Source organism: Heteronotia binoei, chromosome 21, assembly GCF_032191835.1.
Source record: "Heteronotia binoei isolate CCM8104 ecotype False Entrance Well chromosome 21, APGP_CSIRO_Hbin_v1, whole genome shotgun sequence".
Classification (NCBI taxonomy): Eukaryota; Metazoa; Chordata; class Lepidosauria; order Squamata; family Gekkonidae; genus Heteronotia; species Heteronotia binoei.
In genome coordinates, this window is record NC_083243.1 from 76,440,179 (window position 1) to 76,464,956 (window position 24,778).

At 41.3% G+C, this 24,778-nt stretch overlaps 2 protein-coding genes across 4 annotated transcripts in view; one reads left to right on the forward strand and one right to left on the reverse strand.

Moving 5' to 3' along the window:
• The window catches only part of EIF2AK4 (eukaryotic translation initiation factor 2 alpha kinase 4), a 72,286-nt gene extending 56,027 nt beyond the window's left edge, over positions 1–16,259 (forward strand). For all 3 annotated transcript variants that reach the window (XM_060262203.1, XM_060262202.1, XM_060262204.1), the window contains 15 exons: positions 2,017–2,185; positions 4,329–4,445; positions 6,298–6,363; positions 7,100–7,270; positions 8,263–8,397; positions 8,480–8,587; positions 9,166–9,294; positions 10,518–10,604; positions 11,379–11,491; positions 12,000–12,058; positions 12,369–12,466; positions 13,479–13,547; positions 13,952–13,996; positions 14,189–14,307; positions 15,959–16,259. In XM_060262203.1, the coding sequence (XP_060118186.1) occupies positions 2,017–2,185; positions 4,329–4,445; positions 6,298–6,363; positions 7,100–7,270; positions 8,263–8,397; positions 8,480–8,587; positions 9,166–9,294; positions 10,518–10,604; positions 11,379–11,491; positions 12,000–12,058; positions 12,369–12,466; positions 13,479–13,547; positions 13,952–13,996; positions 14,189–14,307; positions 15,959–16,016 (1,543 nt within the window). In that variant the 3' untranslated portion in view covers positions 16,017–16,259. The remainder of the gene's footprint in view (positions 1–2,016; positions 2,186–4,328; positions 4,446–6,297; positions 6,364–7,099; positions 7,271–8,262; positions 8,398–8,479; positions 8,588–9,165; positions 9,295–10,517; positions 10,605–11,378; positions 11,492–11,999; positions 12,059–12,368; positions 12,467–13,478; positions 13,548–13,951; positions 13,997–14,188; positions 14,308–15,958) is intronic.
• A 269-nt stretch (positions 16,260–16,528) lies between these two features.
• On the reverse strand, positions 16,529–22,625 carry SRP14 (signal recognition particle 14). Its single transcript, XM_060262205.1, has 5 exons — positions 22,430–22,625; positions 21,223–21,295; positions 18,585–18,697; positions 18,121–18,153; positions 16,529–16,920 (listed from the first exon to the last, which is right to left on the reverse strand). Exons 1-5 carry the CDS (start codon positions 22,451–22,453, stop codon positions 16,831–16,833), a joined length of 333 nt encoding a protein of 110 aa, XP_060118188.1. The 5' UTR covers positions 22,454–22,625; the 3' UTR covers positions 16,529–16,830.
• Between the last annotated feature and the right edge of the window lie 2,153 nt (positions 22,626–24,778).

A 24,778-nucleotide genomic window follows, 5' to 3' on the forward strand; every position in this document is an offset into this window, starting at 1 on the left:
CTCAACATACAGGCGGACTCTTTCAGCAGGGGTGGGGCCTCCCCACACGAATGGGAACTGCAATGGCGTTTCCTAGAGCCTGTGTTCCAGCTTTGGGGTTACCCACAACTGGATGTTTTCGCAACAGCCGAGAACAAGAAGTGCCCTTTGTTTTGTACCAGAGGGGGAGCGGACCCAGCCTCATTGGGAGACGGACTCCTACTTCCTTGGGGGGGTCTGTTCCTTTACATGTTCCCACCTCTGCCTCTGCTGACGAGGGTGGTCCACAAGTTAGCACAGGAAAGGCCACGCTGCATTCTAGTAACTCCTTGGTGGCCCCGCCAGAGTTGGTTCTCGATCCTGCTCCAGTTGTCGAAGGGGGTCTTCTACCAGTTTCCGGCGGAACCAGATCTGCTGTCGGCTCAGGGCGGGCACGTGTTTCACCACAACTTGCCGCATCTGAAGTTGACGGCGTGGTTCATCGACCAGTAGGTTTTTCTAGTAGGGTCCAGCAAGTCCTCCTAAGCAGTAGGAAGCCTTCCACCCGTGCTTCTTATGGAAGGAAGTGGGAGAAGTTTAGTAAGTTTTTGGCCGACTCTCCTGTGCCGCCTGGCAGCGTGGGGCTCTCGGCGATTTTTGAATTTTTATTGGCCTTAGTGGATGAGGGTCTAGCTTTCTCCTCTCTCAAAATCTATTTGGCAGCTATTTCTGCCTTTCATGATTCAGTGGAGGGTTACTCTGTTTTTGCTCACCCTCAATCTAAAAGGTTCCTGAAAGGGTTGTTCAGGCTTCACCCACCCTCGAGGTCCCCCCCACAGTTGTGGGACTTGACTCTGGTTCTGGACAAGTTGACTCGTCGTCCATTTGAACCCATGGCAACGTGCTCCCTACAACTTTTGTCATGGAAGACTGCATTTCTAGTTGCCATCACTTCAGCACGTCGTGTGGGGGAGCTCACAGCGATGCGTTGTGATTATCCTTACCTCGCTTTTCGAGAAGCTGGGGTTTCTGTAGCTCCAGACATCACTTTTCTTCCCAAGGTGGTTTCTCAGTTCCACCTTAACTTAGAAGTTTGGCTACCTACGTTTTACCCTAGCCCTTCCTCGGATGAGGAACGTAGATTGCATGCGCTGGACGTTAAGCGTGCTCTACTGTTTTATTTAAATCGTTCACGGGGTTTTCGTAAAGACAAGCAGCTTTTTGTCTCATATGCTGCCCCCAAGTTAGGGTCCAAGATTTCGTCCCAGAGGCTTTCAAAGTGGCTTACAGAGACGATTAAACTTTGTTATTTGTTGGCAAAAAAGCCTTTACCTGGACCTGTTCGTGGGCACTCCACAAGGGCGATGGCCACGTCGGTGGCATTCCTGAGAGGTGTGTCCCTTTCCGATGTCTGCAAGGTGGCTACCTGGTCTTCTCCGCATGCCTTCATGAAGCATTACGCGCTGGACGTGCATGCTCAGCAGAGGACTCAGTTGGGAACTGCGGTGCTGCAAGCTGTTTCTTCAGGTTGACCGTCTTCCCTCCTCCAGGTATGCTTTGCTTGCTAATCTCCCATGGGTGTGAACCACAGAGACCACGAAGAAGATAGACAGGTTGCTTACCTGTAACTGTAGATCTTCGAGTGGTCATCTGTGGATTCACACTACCCGCCCTCCTTCCCCACTGCTTACGGTCTCCCTCCAGTAGGGGCTTCCAGCGGTCAGGGAGGAACTGGTGGGATCCCCGCGCCGGCGAGCATGCGCACTGGGATGCCTGCGCATGCCCATTGGCGCCGAGTGTAGAAAAATCCCGGGCTTTTCAGGTACCGATTCGGGGATCGGCGCAGGCGCACTATCCCATGGGTGTGAATGCACAGATGACCACTCGAAGATCTACAGTTACAGGTAAGCAACCTGTCTTTTCTCTCAATTTCTGAGTTTCTTTTAACGTGTTAAAATTTCTGGAAAATGTATGCATTTCTGTAGACAGAGCTGATCTAAATGAGCCAATGTCTAGTTCATTGAAGACAGATCCAGGTGTTATATTTTTCTTTTCTAGATACTGCATTGAGCGAGTTTTCAGGCCTCGGAAATTAGATCGTTGTCACCCAAAAGAGCTTTTAGAATGTGCATTTGATATAATCACTCCTGCTGGCAATAATTTTTTACCTATTGCAGAAACAATCTACACAATTTCTGAAATAATCCAGGAATTTCCTGTACTTCAGGTTAGTGTTCTTCTGCCACACTCTTTCAACATGCTTGAGATTATCTTCAAAGATAACCACCTCAACTATATTGGTAGACCTGGCCTCGGACTGTCACCTTGCACTGAGCCTTAGAAAACATACCAGCACTTGTGCAGGGAGGGGCAGGGACTTTTGCAGTACACTATGGGTTTTTTAAAAAGTTCAATATGACAACCAGCATTACAGGTCAAGTATAAGAGAGGTGTACAGAACCCTGCCTAACCTAACAAACAAGAAGTTGCTTAAAAACTACTTATTTATTCAGATATTTATACCCCACTTTTCCCTGTGACACAAGGCAGCTTACAAAACATACTGAAAAGCATAATAGGGGTGTGCAAAATAAATCTTTTTTCCCCAGCTCCATTGTCACCTATGAGGACCATTATAACCAATGGGCCCCATAGGCTATAATGGAGAATAGGTGCTGTTCCCTCTTCGTAAAACCCCCCCACTTTTCAACAAGATTGGACAAGGTGGTCAAATTTTATGGCTCCTGGAAGGAGGTGCTCCTATCCGCAATTGTTTCAAATGGAGGGGGAAATGCCTTCTAGTGGACTGAGCTTTAAAATGCCTGTGCTGGCAGCTAAAATGTTGTGCACCAGTGCCCCCTATTGCAGCTTAGAGGGAACTTTGATTATCACCCTTGGGCAGGGATGTCAAACATGCGTCCCGAGGGCTGAATCAGGCCCGCGGACAGTTCCTATCAGGTCCCCGAGCAACTGGCTGTCATCTGCTTCCTTCTCCTTCTCTCTTGCTTCCTTTTGCATTTCAGCTTGCTTTTGCAAGGCTTGCTCAGTTGCACAGAAGCTACAGAGCAAAATCTTGATTTTCTCCATTAGTTGAGGCCCCTCCCCCTCCTGGTCCCCTGGGGAGGGGGGGAAAGAGCCAGAGCTTCCTTTGCTCAGTTCCCTGGATCCCATGGGAAAAATACAAAGAAAGCTCCTTTAAAACTAACAAGTGCTAGCATTTTAAGCATGTTTTATTTTAAGGGTTTTTTAAAAAAAAAAAACTTTGGTCGTGTTTGTCTGTGGAGGGTTTTAGATTTTTGTATAATAAGGATATTTCTAAAAATAGCATTCTTTCTGAATGACATTAGTAGCACTGGTAACTATATTGGTCAGAGAGCTGGGAAATTATATTTGTGCAGATGGCCAAATAAATGGCCAGAGTCCAACAGAGTATTTATTAAGCATTCACTACATTTTCATCTATTGAAGATTTAGATTGAAATAGAACTATAAGTAGGTTTTGAAAATTAATGGTCTGCATCAAAAAGAATACCAATGGGACCCTGCTGCAACCCCCCCCGCCCCCAATTCCTTTTTACCCCTGGAAAGATCTTTTTGAAGGATTTCTACAGATGAAAAGAGAGGCAGTTTTTACCAATTACCCCTTGCTTGCTGCAAGTGTTTGATTCTTCCACTGTTTGTGATCTCCTGTCTTCCATGGGGACATTTTAGGTTGTAATGGGAGGAGAAGAGCATGGAAGTCATATTCAGCCAATGGAAAATTTTCATCGGTGGAAATTTTCAGCAGTACCCAAAGTCATTATTTTTTGAGTCATGGGGCCCACATGGGGAAGGCTGCAGTAAGGAGATGAAATCACCCCTCCTCTATCTTTTGTCTGCAGAGAGACTTCTGGGGCAGAGAGGAATGAAGATGAAATCTGTGCACTTTCTGTCAGCAATTTGCTGGATATGAAACATCATTTGTTATCAGAAGTGATAGTTTAAATGAAATCTGAAGAGCTGCTTAGACTCCTGCAAAGAGGGCTTGTACTATCCAGAAATTTTGTTTTCAGATCTTCATGCCATATTTCAAACTGTTTTATAAACTCTCCTGGGTGTTGCAAACTGATTATCATGTGAAGAGGAGGAGAGAAAACGAAAGCCTCATGGGCACATAGAAATTGGTTGTGGCTCTTTAGATCTATGGCCACCATTCTTCATACTATATGTAACTAGAATGTTTAGGGTGCAGTTATGCTCCCAGACATTAGTGGGTCTTATGATACTGATGTTGTCAAACAGTTGTATACGTCAAAAGCAGTACAAGTTAGAACAGCTAACTGTTGAGTTTTGAAACCCAAATCATAAAGTCTTTTGACTCTTCACTTTAGGAAAGAAACTATAGTATCTTCTTGAATCACACAGCCTTATTGAAAGCTATCCTCCTACACTGTGGAATACCTGAAGATAAACTCAACCAAGTATACATCATTTTGTATGATGCTGTGGTAAGGCATTCTTTTACTTAGCAGCAGTTAACAATACTTAATGGTTGCAGAGAGGGAGAGAGATAAGGCATTTATATAAAACTGTTTATTTAAAGGGTTGACAAAAAGAAGAGTCACTGTTTTACCTGGGCTGCAAGAAGAATGGAACAAATTTATGTTTAATACTGAGTAGATCACCGAAAGGTACTTGGGCTATGCAATAGTTATGCATCCTTTTCCTGATAACATCTAATTGATTTATTTAGTACATTTTGTAGGAGCTTAGGGTAGCCTATGTTGGTCTCCCCAGCTCCATTTTACCTTGAGAAACAATCCTGTGATGAGACACTGACAAGCCCAAGATCATTCAGCAAGCTTCACAGCAGTGTAGGGTACCTGGATCTCTAAGGCTGCAGTTCAGCACTCTGCCTATTGTATCACAGTGGCTCTCTCTAGTTTAGGAGATTTTGTGCTGGATGTGAATGCTGCCTGTTGATACGAAAGTGCATTTATTTATTTGTTATATATAGTCCATCGTTCTCACTGAGACCCAAGGTGGATTACATAATTTAAGACAATACAATCAATATGATGAGGAAATAATAATCCATGCTATGACCAGCATTCCAGTCAGACCACATTCAAGACCAAAAATCTTTGCAGAAGCACTGCAACTAATGTCCTGTTCCTGTGGCAATAAAGGCTTAGATTTAGAGCCACACTAAATGTGATGATGTTCTCATGCCTGCCATGGAGCCATTGCTATTTTAAAGCTTAAAATGGGTGATTTTAAAATACTGCAGCAAGACATGGTGCTCTTGTTTCCTCACTCCTGTGCATGTCTTTTCAATACCGGGGCTGTGACCATTTTGACTTGACTCGTGATGGACATCCGGACTCTGTCACATCTAGTTTTGCTCTCAGGAATCAGTAGATGGTAAGATTTTTTAAACAACTGGGATGGCCCTGAACTGGCTGGTACAATAATATCAGAGAAGTTACACTTCTTTGCCCTTATCACTGTTGCTTCATAGGTCTTTCAGTGAACTCTGTAATAGGTTGTGTCTGATTTAGTGTCTGTTTTCTGCTAGCTCTGTAATAGACATCTCCAAGCTCTCTTTAGCTTTCCTGGCTCCATGGCAAATCATGCAGCTGGATCCATTCCAAGTATGGGATGTCAAAGAGGGACAGCCTTTTGTGGGGAACATTTATATTCTGACACAAGTAGTCATATGCAAGTACACTGAAAAGCATGACTGTTTTCTATTACATTTACTATTACTACTAAAGCCAGACCAAATTATATAGCAGAAAAAGCAGCATCCACCAGTAACATTGCAGACTTCATGGAACAAGCATAGTCAAAGATGACCTCCAAGGTCTGGCCTGCTGCCTCACTGTGGCTGTTCTTTAATGTACAGGGGCTCAAGAATGATAGAGGCATGCTCATGGTTAATGCTGGACTTTGCCAGCATGCTGCTATACCAAGACAGAACAAAAGGTAGCTCTGGCAAATTCACTTAGGCAATAGCATTCAGTTTCAAGCTGAATGGCTTGAAAGTGCTGCTGGCTTTGAGAAATTTTAGTGCTTCGCAAAGGTCTTTTCATGGCTGGAATCAGTGGTGCAAGTTCAAAAAGTAAATATATAAAGTACAGCTCTTTTAAACTAGGCTGTTAAAAAGAGTAGTGTTTTTTGTATTACTATTTATAGCATTAAGCCTAATCATTGTCTCTCAAGAGACAAATGGGGGCTATGTGCCAGTCTTTCAATATTTTTCTTTCTACAACTATTTAATTTTGAGGAAGGAGTCTAGGTACTAAGGAGTTGGGAATAAAAGTCTAAAATAATCTGTATTGTTGTATTTTGATGCAGACAGAAAAGCTAACAAAAAGAGAAGTGGAAGCCAAGTTCTGCAATATTTCTCTGACTCCAAACAGTGTAAGTAATCTGACACCTAATTGACTGGTTATGTTCCACCATGTGCTAGATCTCTTTGCTTTCTTAAGCATCCCAACAGTGGCCATGTGCTTCCCCTTAAAGCTTACTAGATGTTTGCTTATTTTAATAGGCAGGGCACAGTATCTCTGCCTGACCTCAGCAGGGATTAAAAACTGCTTGCATGAGCAAACAATTATTGTTCAATGCCAGATACTTTATAACTGAGACAAAGCTTTGCATGCAGGCTTACAGTGTAAGAGATGATATGCTCTGAGGAAACCTTCCTTTCCCTCCTTTTTAGTACATTTCTGCTGCTGCCAGTGGTCCCATTGTATTTTGGAAAATGCAGAAACATATTAAGTGGCAGATACCTATAGCTTTCCTTGCCTTGGTTTTTTCTGTCCACTTTTATCTCACTGTCTGTTGAGCGTTCCCATTTCATGAATTCCGTCTGCTTAATTGTATTTATTTCAGGTGTAATTAAAAGGATAACTAGAATTCTTCAAATGCCTTAAAATGAGGAAGGTGTTTCCATGCACAAAGAGTTGGACATGTTTGTCTCATACTTTTGATATCCTATTGAGAAATTGTTCCAAATTAATAATTGAGATTCAAAATCTGATGCAAAGTTCATATAAATCAGGCAATCTTGCTGCTATGCTTTTTCACCTTTAGTTCAAACTGTCAGCATGCAGCACTCTCTGCCATTAATGATATGTGTCTCTTAACTTCTCAGCTTGGTCGACTCTACAGATTTATTGAACAGAAGGGAGAGTTACAAGACCTAACCCCGATGTTAAATACATTGTCAAAACAAAAGACTGGGATCTCCTCACTGGTGAAACTTGGCATAAAAGAACTAGAGGAAACAATGGGTTTGTTAAAGAAACTTGGCATTAAATTTCAGGTTTGTAAGGGTATCAGTCAAACAAAGTGGATTATATACTGTTAGATTAATATTTCTTGTTGGGTGGTGATCACGTTCTACATTAGCAGTGCAATCCTAATGACACTTTCCTGGGAGTAAGACCCATTGAATAAACTGCAGTAGAATTCAGAGTAGACCTGCTTAGGATTGCTCTCTAAATGTCATAAATTTATTTTATTTTATTGAATTTATATCCCACCCTCCCTGCAAGTGGGCTCATGGTGTTAAGTGTGAAATAAGTAATGTTTTGCAGTATGTTAATACTGAGGTCTTTGGGACTGCTGCTTGGGAGGTCTGAACTTGAGCAGCGTGTTTGGATCAAAAATATACAAGAGCATTGTAGTCACCTTAAAGATGAACAATTTTATTCCAGTGTAAGCTTTTGCGGTCTGGATCCCATTTCTTCAGATGTGTGTGTAGATCCTTACTTTGCAGTCACTGTATATATATAGAAATGAAATAAAGCCAAACAGAAGGATGAAATGTAATTGTGTAAGATTCAGAAAAATGCAGACACTATTCCATAGTTATTGTAAGCTAGTGACCCTTGTAATGTGTAGGGAGACCTTGGTTTTGCTCACAGCACCTTGCAGTGAATGAGATGTCTTTGGACAAGCCAGTGGGGCTTAACTCTGTTCTGGAGCATCACATGGTTTTATTCTACCTTGTGACTAAGCATAAATATTTAGGGAATTTGCCTCACCTAAAGAGACTTATTTTGAAAGATAATGATAGCATGTTTTAATGTATTGATGACCATGAACCTCAAACAAAATTTGTGTCAAAAATGAAAACTATATATTTGTTTACTTTTAAATTCTATTTTAAAAACTTTTTGACGGTTGGCAGTTTTTGGATGCTTGTCCTATTTCTTTCTATATAAACTCAGTACATATTGTGGGTTTTTTGGGGGTAGGGTTTGCTGTTAAAGCCTGTGACGAAGAGAATAAAATAAGCATTTTATCTTACAGGTATTTATAAACTTGGGACTGGTTTATAAAGTGCAACTGCATAATGGCATTATATTTCAGTTTATTGCATATATTAAACGCAGACAAAGGATAGTTACTGAGATTCTTGCTGCTGGAGGGAGATACGATCATCTGGTGAGTGTTTAATGTTTAGAAACAGTGAACAGGTGTGATCATTAATACTTCTGTGAAGTAACTGAGCTTCTTGTTTCTTTAGATTCCACAGTTCAGAGGACTGCAAGCAGTTGGTCTGGTTCCTTTAGCAGTTGGAGTCAGCATAGCAATAGATAAAATAAGTTCTGCAGTTTTGAATATGGAAGAACCTGTACGTTTATGTTTCTCCTTTACATTTTTAAAGTAATTTCACATAGTTAAGAACAACAGATTAGTGGGAGTACACTCTAAATTACGTGTAACTATAGTGAATAGTCTTGGGATTTGGTGATGCCTATTTTCATCATTGTTATAGGAGTCCTAAATGGGGAGGGGAGTGAATCCAAACCAATCATACACTTACCAGAGAAGGAGAGTGCTTCTAGTACCCTCTTGATCCAAGCAATATCATTTTCAGACTGTGTAAAACAGAAATCTGTAGAAAATGACTCGGGAAAAGCTCTAAGCTTTTGCATAAGACAAATCTGAGTCGCCTCCTCCAAACTGAAGTTCTGAATCTTTATTTTCCCTTGAGCTGATCTTCTGTGTGGACCTTTCATGATGCAGCATGAAGTGTTTTTGTCCTTGTACTCAGTCCTTATAGTGATATGAAGTGTTGAGAAATGAAGTATGCCTTATTCCTGCTAGAGTTAGGTTGATTGATTATTCTGGGTTTAAATAAGTTCAGATCCAGTAGAGAGTTCTTCATACAATCAATATATTCATCCTGATAAATTTTTTTTTGGACAGATTACAGTGAGCTCCTGTGAATTACTAGTTGTTAGTATTGGCCAAATGGCAAAGGCAAGAGCCATCAATATTGTGCAGAAGCTCTGGGCTGCAGGAATTGCAGCTGAAATAATGTATGATGGGTCACAGGTAATTCTTATTTTCAGTTGTACATTGGTCTTTGGCCCAGGAGCTCAGGTTAAGAACTAGAGAGGACCAGATCTTGCAGTTTGATAGGGGAAAGCAGCCCATTTCAGGCAGCAGCTTTTGAGGGGTGGGTACTAGTTTAAAGCAGCAATTTCTTAATTATTCTGTACATGTTTATAAATCACCAGTGGATGTGCCACTTGGATTTTCTGTCTTAGGCTGCTTCTGACCACAGACTTCATCTGCCAGAATTTTTTTCCTACAGTAATCTCGATACACTGTTTACTAGTCAGTCAGTTATTGAAAACACTGACATTATAGGGACTCATCAACAACCCTAGGGATATCGTGGAGATTCAGCTTTCTTTTTGGAAGCCTCACTGTTATTCTGTAGCACACAGGAAAGAAGAAACTATGAATTGAGTCCCAGGACCTGCTTCAAATTACAGAGACATAGGGTTGTCAGCAGTGCTGCTATACCTTGAGGACAGAAACTCACTGATAACACTTGCTGCTATAACAAATTGGGCAACACACTTAAACAAGCTGGGGTCTCATGAGCGGCGGAGAGCTGTTTTCATCAGCCTTCCCCCACACTGCCCCCCTTTTCAGCTTCTCCTTTCCCCCATTCAAGCTCCTTTCACTACTTCTCACTTGGTAGAACCTGCTTCCCCCATCCTTCCTCAATTGCTTCCCACCCCTCCCCTGCTCACTGCATCATCTTGGGAGAAAGCTTTAAACCATTCTTCACATTTCCTAGCACAATTTACACTAGGCACGAGCCTTGTGACAATGTTGTTGGGTGCCTTGAAAGAACTTGCAGAAGAGGTGCAATATCTGCATCTATGCGAACAGCACCATTTTTGTTCTTAGATTTCTCCCTCACTTTTTAAACTTCAAGTTATTTATTTATTTATTTTTGTGAACCTAGTAGTGCTCCTGGGTTGTAAAAATCTCTGGCTGAGCAGGGTTTTTTAAAAATCTGTTTGCAGCTCTTAAATTGTAGATACTTCCTTTCTCTGCCTATGCAAAAGCCATGTTTTGAAGTTTAAAAAGATGTGGTGCCTCCTGCAAGAATGGTGCTTTTAATGTTTAACCTAGCAGAAAATGCACATTTTCAGATTAGATTATATAGATGGCTTTCCAGTCCCTTTTAGGAAGAGAAAAGGTTCAGTTGTGCAATATGAAGTTTTCTATTCTGATTTGTTTCTGTAATCTTTCTTCAGTCCCAAGAAGAATTACAAGAGTATTGCCGATGTTCTGGGATCACTTATGTAGCTCTTATATCTGATAAAGAAGGAAACCATGTAAAGGTAAAATTTGGGGGCTGCTTCTTTAATGCATAGTCCTCTTATATTTTTCTTTGTGCATGTACATTATTTGTTGCCTCAATGCTCTTTTCCTAGCTAGAACTTGATTTAGTTTTATTTTTAAAAGGCCTGGAGAACACCAAGACTGCCTCCCATTGCTTTGCTACTTTCTGAATCTGTGTGTGCAGGGGGCGGGGATGGTTCTTGCTTTTGTGGGCGGGACTATTTATCCTGTTTTTAAAAGTGGCAGCTGTCTCTCTCCCTCTGTTCACTACAAACTCAGAAGAAATCATAAGTTTGGATCCCACAGAGAATTTCTGGGGGAGGGAAGGATATTTTTTTAACTAATTCCTCCTTCCTGCTGCAGACCTTTCAACCTCCCTAATGTTGTTTCTGATAATCCCTTTTCCCCCAGGACTAGCATTTGGGGAACATTTTGGCCTGCAGTGGAAGGGGTAGGGCAGGGAAGTTGCACTTCATGGACAAAGACCCCTTTCATCTGCAGAATTCTCCAGTGGATCCAAACCATCGTCATTTGGGGGGGGGGGGTGGTTAGGGAGTTAGAATTGCAAGGGGGGCACATTTTGATCATAGAGAAAAGCCCTTCAAGATAAAGAAGTCATTTATTGGTTCTCAGAAACCCAAAGCTCTCCTCTATTGCAATAATACTACTGCATCTGATGGTTACCCTTGAAAAACAGAATAACTTCTTCCCAACTATAATTACTATTTTAGATTTACAAAGGATCTTCAAACATTACTTGCTATGTTTTGTAGGTGAAATCGTTTGAAAAGGAAAGGCAGATAGAGAAAAGGATTTTGGAGACTGATCTAATAGACCATGTGGCCCAAAAACTGAGAACAAAAGTCTGTGATGAAAGAAGTAACAGGTAGCATTTATGCAATTACTGAAGAGGGACCAAATACCTAATTTTGTTGGAAACAAAAGCACACTAGTTGGAGATGTGTAGTGGTTTGTAATACTTGCCATAATTCTCCCTGCCTCTTTGACATGCTGTGGTGCAGCTCTTTGCACGGGCAAAGTTTCAGGTGGATTTTGCCAAGAGATTGGTTCAATACATACATATTTTACAATAAATGTAAGAACTGAATCTTGTATGCTGATGTAGCCATTTAACAACTCTTGGTTTATTATTGTTGTTCTTCGGTTGCACAGTTGAGTCCGACTCTTTGCGACCCCATGGACCAAGGTTTATTATAACTTTGTTATTAATACATAATTGGTGTAGATAGACTGAATCTCTGTTACAGCTGCAACCTAATTTAATTCTGCTGTGGGATGTTTTGATTCCTGTTCCATTTTTATCAAATGCTGAAGAACAGAATGCAGTATTTTGTGACCTTTAGAATGACTGATTTGCTTGCTTCTTATTTTAGAGAAACCTCAGATAATTTGCCAGTACAGAATCCAAAGGGATCATTCTCTAATACTTCTGGTATGTAAATCATAAGCGTTATAACAGACAATAATACAACACTATCGACAACAAAGCTTTTAACTGTAAAAGATGTAATTTTTAAACTGTATACTGAAAATACTTGTTTTCATTTTATAAATTATTAAATGAAAAATTCAATTTTAGTAAAACTTCCTGTTTTCTGTATTTTTTTTTACCATTACAAGAAACCAGTAATAGTTTTTGGTAGTGGCATAGTGCAAACAGGTTTCTTTAAAAAGAAAATTACTGTGTGTTTGTGTGTGCACCACAGGAAAAAAAAATGAATGCTACATTTTTTGGGCCTTAGGTGTGTTTGAACCACATGGAACTGCAGTGATACCAAACGTCTGTATTGTTGCATCAGAGAAGTTGTCTGCAAGCGCCAGGCGGCGTTATGAAATTCAGGTACTGTTGATGGTGCCTCCCTCTGTCGTTCACTTTTGATTCTGCACCCTCACCTAAGACAGTTCATGTGTGCCAGAGGAGAAAGACCAATGGGATAAACCTGCAGTAACTTTCAGTGGGTGCTCAGCATTGTATTTAGGATCGCACCAGAAACGTTAGACTGAGGCAGAGTTTCTTAGATTTCTATTAATTCCTCAATGCTGCCTCCCCTTCCAGCACACAGTTCTTCTGTAGAGCTCATACTGTTTCATGATTTCAATTTTCACTATTGACTAGAAATAACAGTACAGGCAGAATCATTTAATGGAAAATACCTAATGCATTTCAGTGCTCTGCCGCACAAAATCTGAACAAGGGTAAAAGAGACATACACTCTTTTTGTCAAAACAAATAGGAAAGTTGTGGGTTGGAGACACAATTCCTTTATGCCTTCACCTCATGCTAAGTCATACTATTTGTCCATCCTCAGTCTTCTCTGCTGTGCCCAGGATCTCTCAGTCTCTCCCAACACTTGTTCCTGAGATATGTTTACTGGTGATTCCAAGGATTTTATCAGACACCTTCTGTATGCAAAACAGATGCTGTAATGTCTGACTGAAAGCCTCTTTGGCTATAATATATGTTTAACCTCTGAAGTAATTCCCATGTAGAACAGTACTAACATACATTATGTGTTCTCTATTAAAAATATTTGCACCTTATTTTTTCCAATAGGATTTGGGAGTTTGATGTGGCCCTCCTTGTTAGCAATCATATACTTTTCATATCCTCCAAGAATAGCATCAACAAACATAAAATCCATTTCTTTGTCACAAAGGTTAGCCATGCACATGTCACACAAAAAAATTACAGCACTATTTGTCATGTACTATGAAAGCCCCTTTTGTGTGTTGTGTGGAAGAGCTCACTGAAAGTATGACTTGAGAGCATAACTTTTAATTTTGCTTTAATTCAAAAGTAACTTCCAGTTTGCATATGCTAATTTCTTTATGAATCCAAACATAATTTTCAGGTGCAAACTAGACTCCAAACCTGTATTGCTACTCTGCTGCAGAAGACAAGTGAAGTTGAAATTTTAGCAGTAAGTCCCTTAAAACTACAGGCTCTTTTGCCTTCGTAAGTTTAAACGATGTTGAGATACAAAGCTGACAGTGGGCCTCTGGGATGGTACTGTAGGTGGTATCTGTACTCCTGACACTTCATTACTGCAAGAGAGTATAACAAGCTGAGTTTTCCAGTTAGGGGGTTTATGGTGATTGGTCTAGTAACTGTTAAGCAGAACATGAAGGAGGGCATGAATTTAAAGAACTGATTGTTCAACAGTCACTTAGTAGTCTAATGTGCCCTGTTTTCAGATGTTCTGAGTAGCACCATTTCAGAATACCAAATTTTAAAGGAGATTCATTTATGGTACAGCTGGAACTTGCCTCTCAAACATACCCCAAATTTCAGCTATCATAATTTTATGTTTTGCATTTTTTGCAGGTAGATTTGCCGAAAGAAACTATAAGACACTTCTTATCCTTAGAGGTAAAACAATGAATTTCTAAGTCTAGTTTTTTTTAATTATCTGTCATTCAGGTTGTCTATTGTAACAATCGCTGATTGGAAATACCAAAAACTAAGCTGATCTTCTTAACCTTTAAAAGAGAAGTATCAGCTGCAGTCCCATCTTTAACCCTGAAATAAAATAGCGGTTTTAATACATTTTCCCCTTTTTAGTGTGATGCAGATGAGCAAACCTTTTATAAGACAGTGAAAGAACTGATGTCACGATTGCCAAAGCAAAAATATTTAGACTCTGTTTGTGATGAAATCTACAATATCAAAATCAAAAAGAGGTAAGAACTTGTATGAATAATAAATGACAGTGTCCTGTTTAACATAAGTAGTCTGCTGCTTTCAGGAAGAGAGCACTCTGGAAGAAATCTGTAGAAACTGTCATTTGGGTATAGGTATGCAGTTCAATGACCCTGTGTCACCGATAAAACAGTCGAGAGTCTGACTATACAGCCATGCATCTACTGCTCATTAGCTTTCATGATTCAAGGGACACCATTAGATTGCCATTTGGAACACAGTTCAGAACTGACATTTATGGCAAACTCTACAAAGTATCTCTTCAGTTTGGTAAGGTTACTGTAATGCATTCTATGTGGGTCTGCACTTGAACTCAACTCTGGAATTCAAGTAGGTGTAGAGCACCACAGCTTGCTGTTGGGAAGGTATGGTATGCATCTCTCATGCATTCTGCAGTCACTTAATTGGTTACCCATCAATTATTAGGTTCAGTTCAAGGTGCTGAGGTTAAAAGCCCTTCATGGCCTTGGAACCACAAACCTTCAAGGCTGTCTCCTACTATGCTCAGATGACCAAAATTCATTTCACAGCAAAGTCTTTCTAAGGATGCTACCTTGAAAATATGCAAGACTGCTGCCTGTACGAGTACTTTCTGTGTTGTAACTCCCACCTTGTAGAATGGCCTGCCTGAGATCAGAAAGGCCCACACCATTTTGCAGAATATGCAAACCAGAAATGTTCAGGAGGGCATTTTATAAAATGGGTTAAGTGCAGGATAATGGCACAGCTCAAGAGTATGCTTTTATAAGAGGCTAGATCAGAATTTCCCAACTCCCCCCCCCCCCCCCCCCGTGGCCTGGTTTTTCCCCCTGGTCCAGGCGGAGGGCACTCAGGAAGCAATACAGAGACTGCACGCTGGCCAAGAGTTTTCCCCACCCTCTCAGATGTTTCTGAACATTAGAGAGGGACAGGGGAGGGCTTCTGGCCAGTGTACAGTCTCTGTAGCACTCTCGGAGCCTGGTGACCTGATATTGAGGCTTGTGTGGCCTGGTACCGGGTCGCAACCCTGGGCTAGATCATAGTCCATTGCAAAGGTCCCCGGGGGGGGGGGGGCAGGGGAGGTTACTGCTTTTTACTTCTAACTTTGTAATCCGCTTTTTGCCTTATTCAATGTTCCGGCTAAGCTGAGTTAAAATGAGTTAGCTCAGTTTTTTTAGCCTCCAGTTCACATACTTTTATCTCAGTGCAGGAATGATGGCCCCAGAGCAAAGTAATTTCTGCAGGAGCCAAATCACTCACTTAGAACTTTAATGCCAGTAGCTCACAAAGTAGAATTTTTGCTCACAAGACTTCACAGCTTAGCGAGAGCACTGCTTTTGATGTCTTCATTTTTTGTTTGCATTGTTTTCTAATTCTGTAATCCTATTGCACAGTTTATCGGATGTGGTCTTGAATTTTTTAAATATTTTGTAAGTTACTTTGAGTGTCAGTAAGAAAGGGAAGGGTTTATAAGTGAAGCAAATAAATGCCATTCATTCATAAGCTGCACGTAGACAATTCACCTGTTGTCTGCTAAAGAAGCGCAGTTGCTGAAATAAGTGTGAATTTGTTCCCTTTTAATAACAAACAACTAATCAAGTTTTCTAAATGCTTAAAGTAATTCTAACGTTCTGCCTCATTTATCCTTTCCAGAGTGCCTCTTCTTGTCCTGTACAGTTACAGAGATGACTACTACAAAATTCTGTTTTAGTTACAAGTGTTATATCAGTAGGATCAGAGGTAGTATTATAACATGGAACCAAATACATCTTACATTACTGTGAAGAACTATTTGCACTGAAGATAAATTGTTACAAAAATACAAATGGGACAATTATGGCCTTTTGAGTACTGAGCTCATCTGTTTAGCTCTTTATGTATTATTTGAAACTAAATATTTCTGGATATGTATTGTACAGAAGCCATTTTTTATAAAGTACTGTTTTGATGCCTAGGTGTGCTATTTGTTCTTGGTCTAAACTGAAGCCATCTTGTGAGACTAGTAGGAATACTGGGAGATACAAGTTAGGAACACTAAGATAGTTTCCAAAGGCTAACTGGTTAGTAGAACTGAAGATTCACACACAGTAATGTCATTATTTTCATTTAGGCTGATCCCTAAATATTCAAGTTAGTTTCCAACAGCTGTTCCATCTCTCTGCACCAGACCTTATGCTATAAAGGGTCTCAAGTCGTTGGAGGAAGATATCATACATTCCCATATAAGAGTATGTCCAAGTATTTATTTTTGAACCATTTCTCAAAAGAATAGTTGCCCAACCACCACCTTCTGTCAGAGAACAGTAAAAGTACAAAACTAATTAGTAGTTAATAAATGGCTGTGGTATATTTATATACATGTATTTTTGCTTACCACAACCCAGACTCTCTGCTTTCAGGTTTTTAGTAAAATGCTTAGATTCCAGTTAGTAGGTGGGGAGGTGACATCAAAAGATACATGGTGGTATAATAAACATCAATTGCTACGATCTGGGTCCACTGGAGAAACAGAAACACCTATTCCATCATTGCATTGCCTTGCTTTTCTTATTTTTGCTTTTCTTGTCTTTCTTCTTTAAGCCATCCATGTTAGCTCTGAGCAAATTGGAATAGGCCTGCAACCAAGATAAACACATTCAAATGCCACTGTTCCATGATGGTTTTTGAGCATCTTATTTCTAGACAGCTAGCATGCTTAAACAGGTCCTCCATTTGTAGAAAGTACTATGAGGTGATGCAGTGGTGGGCACAAATACATTTTAAAGTGGCAAGCCTTTGAAGTGCCACCATGCTTTTTTGATTGTAGTATATAAAGATTTTTAGGTATATGGATCCCATACCACACTTCCCAGACATACACACCCTACACAGAGAGGCCTGATAAATATTTATGTATTCGCCTGCATTTGGCACTCTTAAAAGACAGTCACTCAAGGAATGAGGGTATTCCTGAGGTACCTTCTCACCTGTTTTAGTAAAACCTGGTTATAACCTTGTCCACCCTAAATACTAAAGAGGAGAATAGATTCAATACAAAGGGGGAAGACTAGTTTCAGACATTCACAAACACTTCCTCGACAGACTAATATAGGAAGCAACCCAGACCTCACTCTGTGCTATAGCTTTTTCCATTATCACAAAGACTATGTCTGTGGACTTTAAACCAGTGGGTGCCATTCCATGTCACCACATCAACCCAGTCCACCTCCACCAACTGTACATAAGAGTTGATCCCTAACCCGCCTAAAGGACTCTCAAATGACAGTTAAAACTCCATTTTTCCCACCCCCTCTCCCCTCAAAGAGCCCTGATGTGCTGTTTGTGTCTTTACTGCAGTGGTTCCCAACCTTTTTGGCACCAGGGACCGGTTTCATGGAAGACACTTTTTCCATGGACTGGGGGGGGTGCTGCAGTTTTTGCCACCCCCCTGCCCCCATGGGTATTTTTTAATGGGGGGAGAGACTGGGGCTGCTTCTACCACCTTGTGTAGCAGCAGAAGCAGCTGATCTGCCTCCCTCTCCCTGGGAAGCCGGGCTTGGAGGAGAGCACACATCAATTTGCCATCACACTGCTCTCAGCTTCCCAAGTCTGTGACCTGGGAAACCAAGAGCACCATGCCTGTGCGGCCTGGTTGCTAAAACAGGCCACAGACTGGTACTGGTTCACGGACGGGGGGCTGGGGACCCTGCTCTACTACACCAGTAGCCTAAAATGGGATGGGACTTGACTCTGTCCATCACAGTGGTTCAAGTGCTGAATCTTCCTTAGAAAGTTTATTTTGTAACAATTCATTAAGGAAATAGGTATAAACTTACCATTTGGAATTTGTTTACTTCCTTGGAGCTCACCTATAAGGAATCAGCCAAAATGTTGAAGAACCTTACTGTGAAATTGTCTGTTTACATATTTACCAAGACCTATTAATTGCTACTTTCAGCTGAATTTACTGCATTAGACTCTCAAGAACTTTTTTCTACTAATAGCACCATTCTGCTGCCACAAGTCAGCCCTTGACCAAAAGCAACCACCCCTTAACAAGTTCCATAGGATCCACCTCTTAATGTCTAATGTAGGACACAGATACAGCTCAAGGCAATGAACTGAGAAATACTCTTCACGCATTTTTCGATTCAGCATGTAACTTAGAAAATTTATGGACTTGGGAACAGTAACTATGGAGACATGCCCTTATGATATTAAATAGCCTCTTATCCATTCTATAGGATGCCTCTGTTTTTGACCACTTACATTATACTGAATGAAAACAAGGCCTGCTTACCACTGTACTTATCTTTTTCTTTCCATCTGTTGCTCTGAGAAGACATTTGTTATCAACAGGCTCAAAACCCTCCACATGGCCCTTTCGTGGGATGGGTCTTGTCCTGCCATCATCTATATTAAAACAAAACCATGCAAAATACAAGCTAGCAAAGATTGATTACATATACGGTCCAAGGACAGGAAGAAAAAGCTGAACTGTGGGTCCACACTTCTATGGCTTTTGAGTTTCACACTGTATCAGAGATTCTCTCTCAGAATTCTGAATAAGAGCCAGTTTAGAATTTTACACTGTAATGTGTCTAGCTTAAACAGTTAAAGGTGACTTTCTCTGCCAGGTTGTCACTGCAGAAACAAGCCTGGGGAATCCATATACATGTACTATCCACTCCAAAATTATTTCTGTACTTACGTTTGAACTGCAAACTATCAAACCACAATGGAAAAGACAACAAACCAGAATTTGTGGCTCAGACATAAACAACAGCTTACCCTAGAAGAGATTAAACTAAGCCTGAAACAATGTTTGTCATTACATGTAAATCATGGGCATACATGGCTATTCACTAAATGCTGAGTATCATATCATTTTATTTTTTATTTGATTTATATCCCACCCTCCCTCCCGAAGCAGGCTCAGGGCGGCTCACATTATAAAATCCCAACAGACAATTAAATTAATAAATATTAAAATTACACATTCAACATAAAATAAAATAGTCAATAGTTGAAACAGTTAAGAACAAGATATTAGTTTGGTGCTATTTCAGTGGCAATGGCATTTCTTCCACTTCCCTGAATACAGACGCGGTGTCAATTAAACACCAGAAGAGGACAGTTTTGCAAGCCCTGCGGAACTGTGCAAGGTTCCGAGGCCCTCACTTCCTCTGACAGTTGATTCCACCAGCAGAGGGCTGCAATCGAGAAGGCCCTGTCTCTGGTGGTTTTAATTTGGCCTCCTTCGGCCTGGGGATTACTAGTAGATTTTGTGATCCTGATCTGAATATCCTCTGGGGAACATGTGCAGAGAGCCAGTCTCTAAGGTAGGCAGGTCCTAGGCCATATAGGGCTTTAAAGATAATAACCAGCACCTTGTAACGAATCCGATATACTATTGGCAGCCGGTGCAGTTCCGGCTGAATGTGCTTCCACCTGGGGAGCCCCAATAACAGCCTGGCGGCCGCATTCTACACTAGCTGCAACTTCCGGGTTTGGCACAAGGGCAGCCCCATGTAGAGGGCATTACAGTAGTCCAGCCTTGAGGTGACCATTGCATGGATCACTGTTGCCAGGTTGCTGCGCTCTAGGAAGGGGACCAACTGCCTTGCCCACCCGAGATGGAAAAAAGCGGATATAGCAGTGGCTGCTATTTGGGCCTCCATTGTCAAGGCAGGCTCCAGTAGTACCCCCAAGCTCTTGACCTTGTGTGCCATTGTCAGTAGCGCACTGTCAAATGGTGGTAGGGGAATTTCCCCACCCAGGCCGCCACGACTTAGGCAAAGGACCCTCTGTCTTCACTGGATTAAGCTTCAATCTACTCAGCCTAAGCCATCCAGCCATGGCTTGTAGCACAAGGTCCAGATTTTCTGGGACACAGCCAGGCCAGCATTCTTACATATGCAGCCTTAAATACCTGGTGCAGAAGCAAACATCTTTCCACATATAGAAGAAAAAGAAGCAAAAATGTATACACTTCCATCTACAAAGCTCATTTGCCCCAGTTATGATCCAAGCACAAAGCAAGTAAAGGACAGTTTACCCTGTCCCATTTTGTCTAAAATAGTGAGAATGATACAAAAGACCTCTTAAACCTAGGCCTAAAACCCTCCTCTGCCTCATTAAACTCTTTCAAGGGTTTCATCAAATTCCTAAACATTTTCAGCACTTCCTACCCAAAGTCTGTTCCTACCCATGTGTCTTTTCTGAAGTTGTCTAAAATGTTATTTAGCCTTCTTGAGAGCAAAGCAAAGCTAACAGAGAGTTGAGATTTAACATTTACTGTGTTCTGGGTATTGCACACCAACTAGTTCTATATATTTTTTTATCCTGTTGTCTGAACTGGGTTTTAGGATTGGGCAGACAATACAACAGAAGTGTGGATGGTCTTTTCTTAAGAAAAAAGAAAAGCACTGTGCAAGGGAAAGAAAAGGTCATACAGAATTTGTGTGAAACAGGAAGGCCAAGAGAAGAAAAATAATAGGTACACACATGGCTTTTTTTGAGCAGGAATGCAGTTCCAGCTGGCTTGGCGTGAGAAGGTGTGGCTTCATATGCAAATGAGGTCCTGCTAGGCTTTTTCTACAAAAAAGCCGTGTGAAACAGTGGTGACATCAGGAGGTGTGGCCTAATATGCAAATGAGTTCCTGCTGGGCCTTTTCTACATAAAAAGCCCTGGGTACACATATGAAAAGGCGCATCAGCTGGAAGAAAAAAAATTACATTTTTGCAGCCCAGGTTATATACACATCATCCACTGCCCTCATTGGTTAAACTAAGACTAGCAGTAATAATTATTTTTAGAAAACACAGGACCAGTATTAAATGCCTCATGGTTTCTGTCATTTAGGAACAAAGATAAAATGATACAAGGTATTGACAAATGTAATATTCCCAGCAACAATATTAAATATAATACTCACATTTCTTTAATGTTATATAAACACTGCCTGTAGTCCTGCATTTTTGAAAAAGTCTTGTTAGCTCTGTCAAGAACTACAAAGGGGGGAAAATAAGAATTATCAAAAGGAAAAAAACCCTAAGTTTCAAAGAGTTCTTGTTCTATTTCTGCTAACATTGTAGTCTGGCTTCAGGGCAACCCATAACAATGGTGACTCTTTTACAAACTTTAAACCTTAACTTTAGGCCCCACCATCTTGTGGCATCTTAACAACGGACAGATTTAAACCCGATGAGCATCAATGGTACCACTGTTTGATGTCATCTTACATTTAGACTCCATAGAAGAGGCACACAAACCAGGAAGCTTCTATGCCAACTGAAAGCTGTCAGCAAATTTTAAATTTCTCCAGCTACCTCCAATACTGAAGTGTTTAAAAGCTTGAAGCAAGACATTAACTCAGAACCCAACAGTTAAAACTTGGGAGAAGGTAGAAGGCTTCTCATCTAAGCAGCTGCAGACTGTACTTCTCTCATCCCCATAACTAGAGTTACCAGATGTCCTCTTTCTAGAGGTCATGTCATTTTTTGTGTGTCCATCCTCTTTTGGGGTTGGAAGGTTAGGATAGTTATTAGCAATTCTCACAGCTTAAATAGCAGTGGTATATAAAACTGTCACAGCGATCACTTGTTTGAAGCAGTCTGTCTGGAAATACGTCCTATTTTCCACTTTTCAAAATATGGTAACCCTACCATAACTTAATTGAGAAAAGGCTTCCAGAGCACTGAATGTTGTAATACAGCATCAGCCTCTCCTCAAAACCAGGCATGAGGAGTCCCTTCCTCGGGTTTCCAAGTCAGATTTCAAGAGGGTGACAGAGAAAGACCAGACGCATTAAGTCTAGGGATCCTATTATGTCAAGCGCCCCTCTCCTCCCCGCCCAGCCGCCCGACACTGAGGAGAGGCTATTATTCCGAAGAATTTCTGAGGGGTAGCCGAGTTAGTGTACTGGAATAAATGTTGTTAGCTTCCACGGCGCCACCGGACTTTGGGGTTTGTAGTTTGTTTGGCTACTATTCCCAGCCTTGAAAGCGCGAAACGCCCAATCATTAAGCGAGTAGTTACCGGCCCAGCGACGCGGTGCCGAGCCTGAGGGTCCTTTCCTGCCTGCCAACAGGACATCTGTTCCCAAACACAGAGGGGAGGGCGTGAGGAACCGGCGACGGTACCTGCTCACTCTCCAGCAGCACCATCGTGTCGTCGTCTTCTTCTTCTGGTCTCTTCGACCAGTGTCCAGCAGCCACGAGCACCCAGTCAGATACCTCAGCAGCCACAACCGGCCCGGAAACGGAAGTCCTGTGAAGGATAGGCCGCTAACGGTGATGAAACAGTATTCCGTTGGATGACTCATTGCTGCCCCCGCAGGACTCCAGGAGACATTGTAGCCAATTTACGGCCAACAGAAAAGACTTTTGAGCGGTTTCTTATACTGGATTTAACCGATAGTCTGGCGGGGGCTGTCCAGGCTCTCAGTCTTTTGCACCTCAACTTGTTGAGCCAGTTTTGAGTTTTACTTTGATTTGACCAGGATTGCGTGATCTCGTCAGACCTCAGAAGCTAAGCAGGTTCTGCTCTGGTTAGTACTGGCATGGAAGAGCACCAAGCAGACACAGGGTTGCTATGCAGAGACAATGAAAAACCATCTCTGAACATCTCGCGTCATGAAAAAATTGTGTTTAGGATAAACCTTGCCTTGCTGTTAGAGCATTTGCTTGGTATCCAGGAGGTCCCTTCCCTTAATAGTACAAAGTTAGAGTTCAATTACAACTTTAAGACCAACAATTTTTTATTCAGGGTGTAAGCTTTCATGTGTATGCACACATTATCCCTACTAGCATTTGCAAAATGAGTATACACTCTATGCATCTGATCCCATAAGGTCTAGTGAAGAGGGACCCCTGAATAACAAATGAATACCTCAATAATAATAATAATAATAATTGAAAATATGGTTGTGCCTTCAAAAGAGAATGTCTGATGCAACATTTAGAGTGACTATTAAGAGGCTCCTCAGAGGAGCTTCTGCTAAACTGTTAAAACCAGACAGGCTAAGGGTGTGAATCCAAGATAACAGGGGCCCCGCAGAGAAGGAGCTTCTTGCTGATAAGCAGAGGGACAGAGCAGTGGAAAACTATAAGAAATTACTGGAAGGAAAGCAGGAGGTGGAGCATTTGAATTAGATAAGAGGGGTTTGTCTGCTTGTTTTGGGGCTGAATAAAAATGGTCAGAAGGCTGATGATTTTAACTTAGTCATTTTGAGCTTATGCTGACAAGTTCTACTTTGATGTCAAAGTAAAATACCTCACTTCAAACCAAGCAATGTTTGTTATTTACCTGCTACACTAGCTCATGAAAGCTGATGCAGAAATAAAATTTTGTCTCCCAAGTTGCCACAAGGCTCCTGCATCTTTTTAGACCAGAGTCCATGGTACTGGAAAAACTAATGATATGAGCTCTGTGGGCACATTTTATCAGATGCATGGGTTGGCAGATGCACATACACAGGGTACATGAGGAAACTGTAAATAGCAGGGCCAAAAGGCAACTTCCTACAGACATAGAATCAATTCCCACCTGTGGCTGCAGTTATACAAGCAATGGTTTAATCTGTGCTGGAAATAAATACTATGTATATGTAGATATGATACAACAACTCTAGGAGACTTCTGAAAATAGGATTGTCATATTTTTTCTTGCCAGAACTGCTGTGCTTTTAACAACTTTATGGAAGCCAGCAATATAACAGTTGAACCTTCTGATGTCCAAAGAAAATCTGCTCCAGTGGAATTCCTGTGTATTACAGTTAAAGCAACATGAGTCCTGCTAGGGAAAGATTATTATCCTATTGGGTGGACAATGCATTTCACAGCTAATTTGAAGATAGCCAAATACAGCTAACAGTCATGCAGTATTAGTTGTAGATTTTCCAGGCTGTATGGCCATGGTTTTGGCATAGTCGTACCTGACGTTTTGCCAGCGTCAATCATACAGTGTGTTTGAATGCTCAAAGGAGATTGTATATATATGGGACAACAACCTTGCAGAGACCATTGATGGCTCAGGTGACTGGTAGTAGCAATTATGGGAGGAGGTGCGTTTTGGCACTTGAAAAGGCAGGGGGCACAAGAGTGCCTCTTCCTGTCCAATTGTGGGCCTGCTCAGGATAGGACTCTCATTGTATTTTTAAATCATCCATGTTAGGCTTTAAAATCATGACAACATCCCCAGGTTAGATCCAGGGATGGCATCATGTATAGCTTGGCCCTCAAGTCAGGGTTGTTCCTAGAGCTACACCAGCAAGCAGATCATCAGACAAATGGGATAATGATGTAGAGAGCACTCATAAGGATATTTATTCAGATGCAAGTCTCACTATTACAGTGAGATTTCATTACAGTGGGATTGCTCCCAATCTGAAAGAACGAGGAACTAACTAGAATGCAGACCACATGTCATAGCCACTTCCTCGTCTGATACTATAACCTGGGAAGGATTTATATACATGCACTAAATTGAGT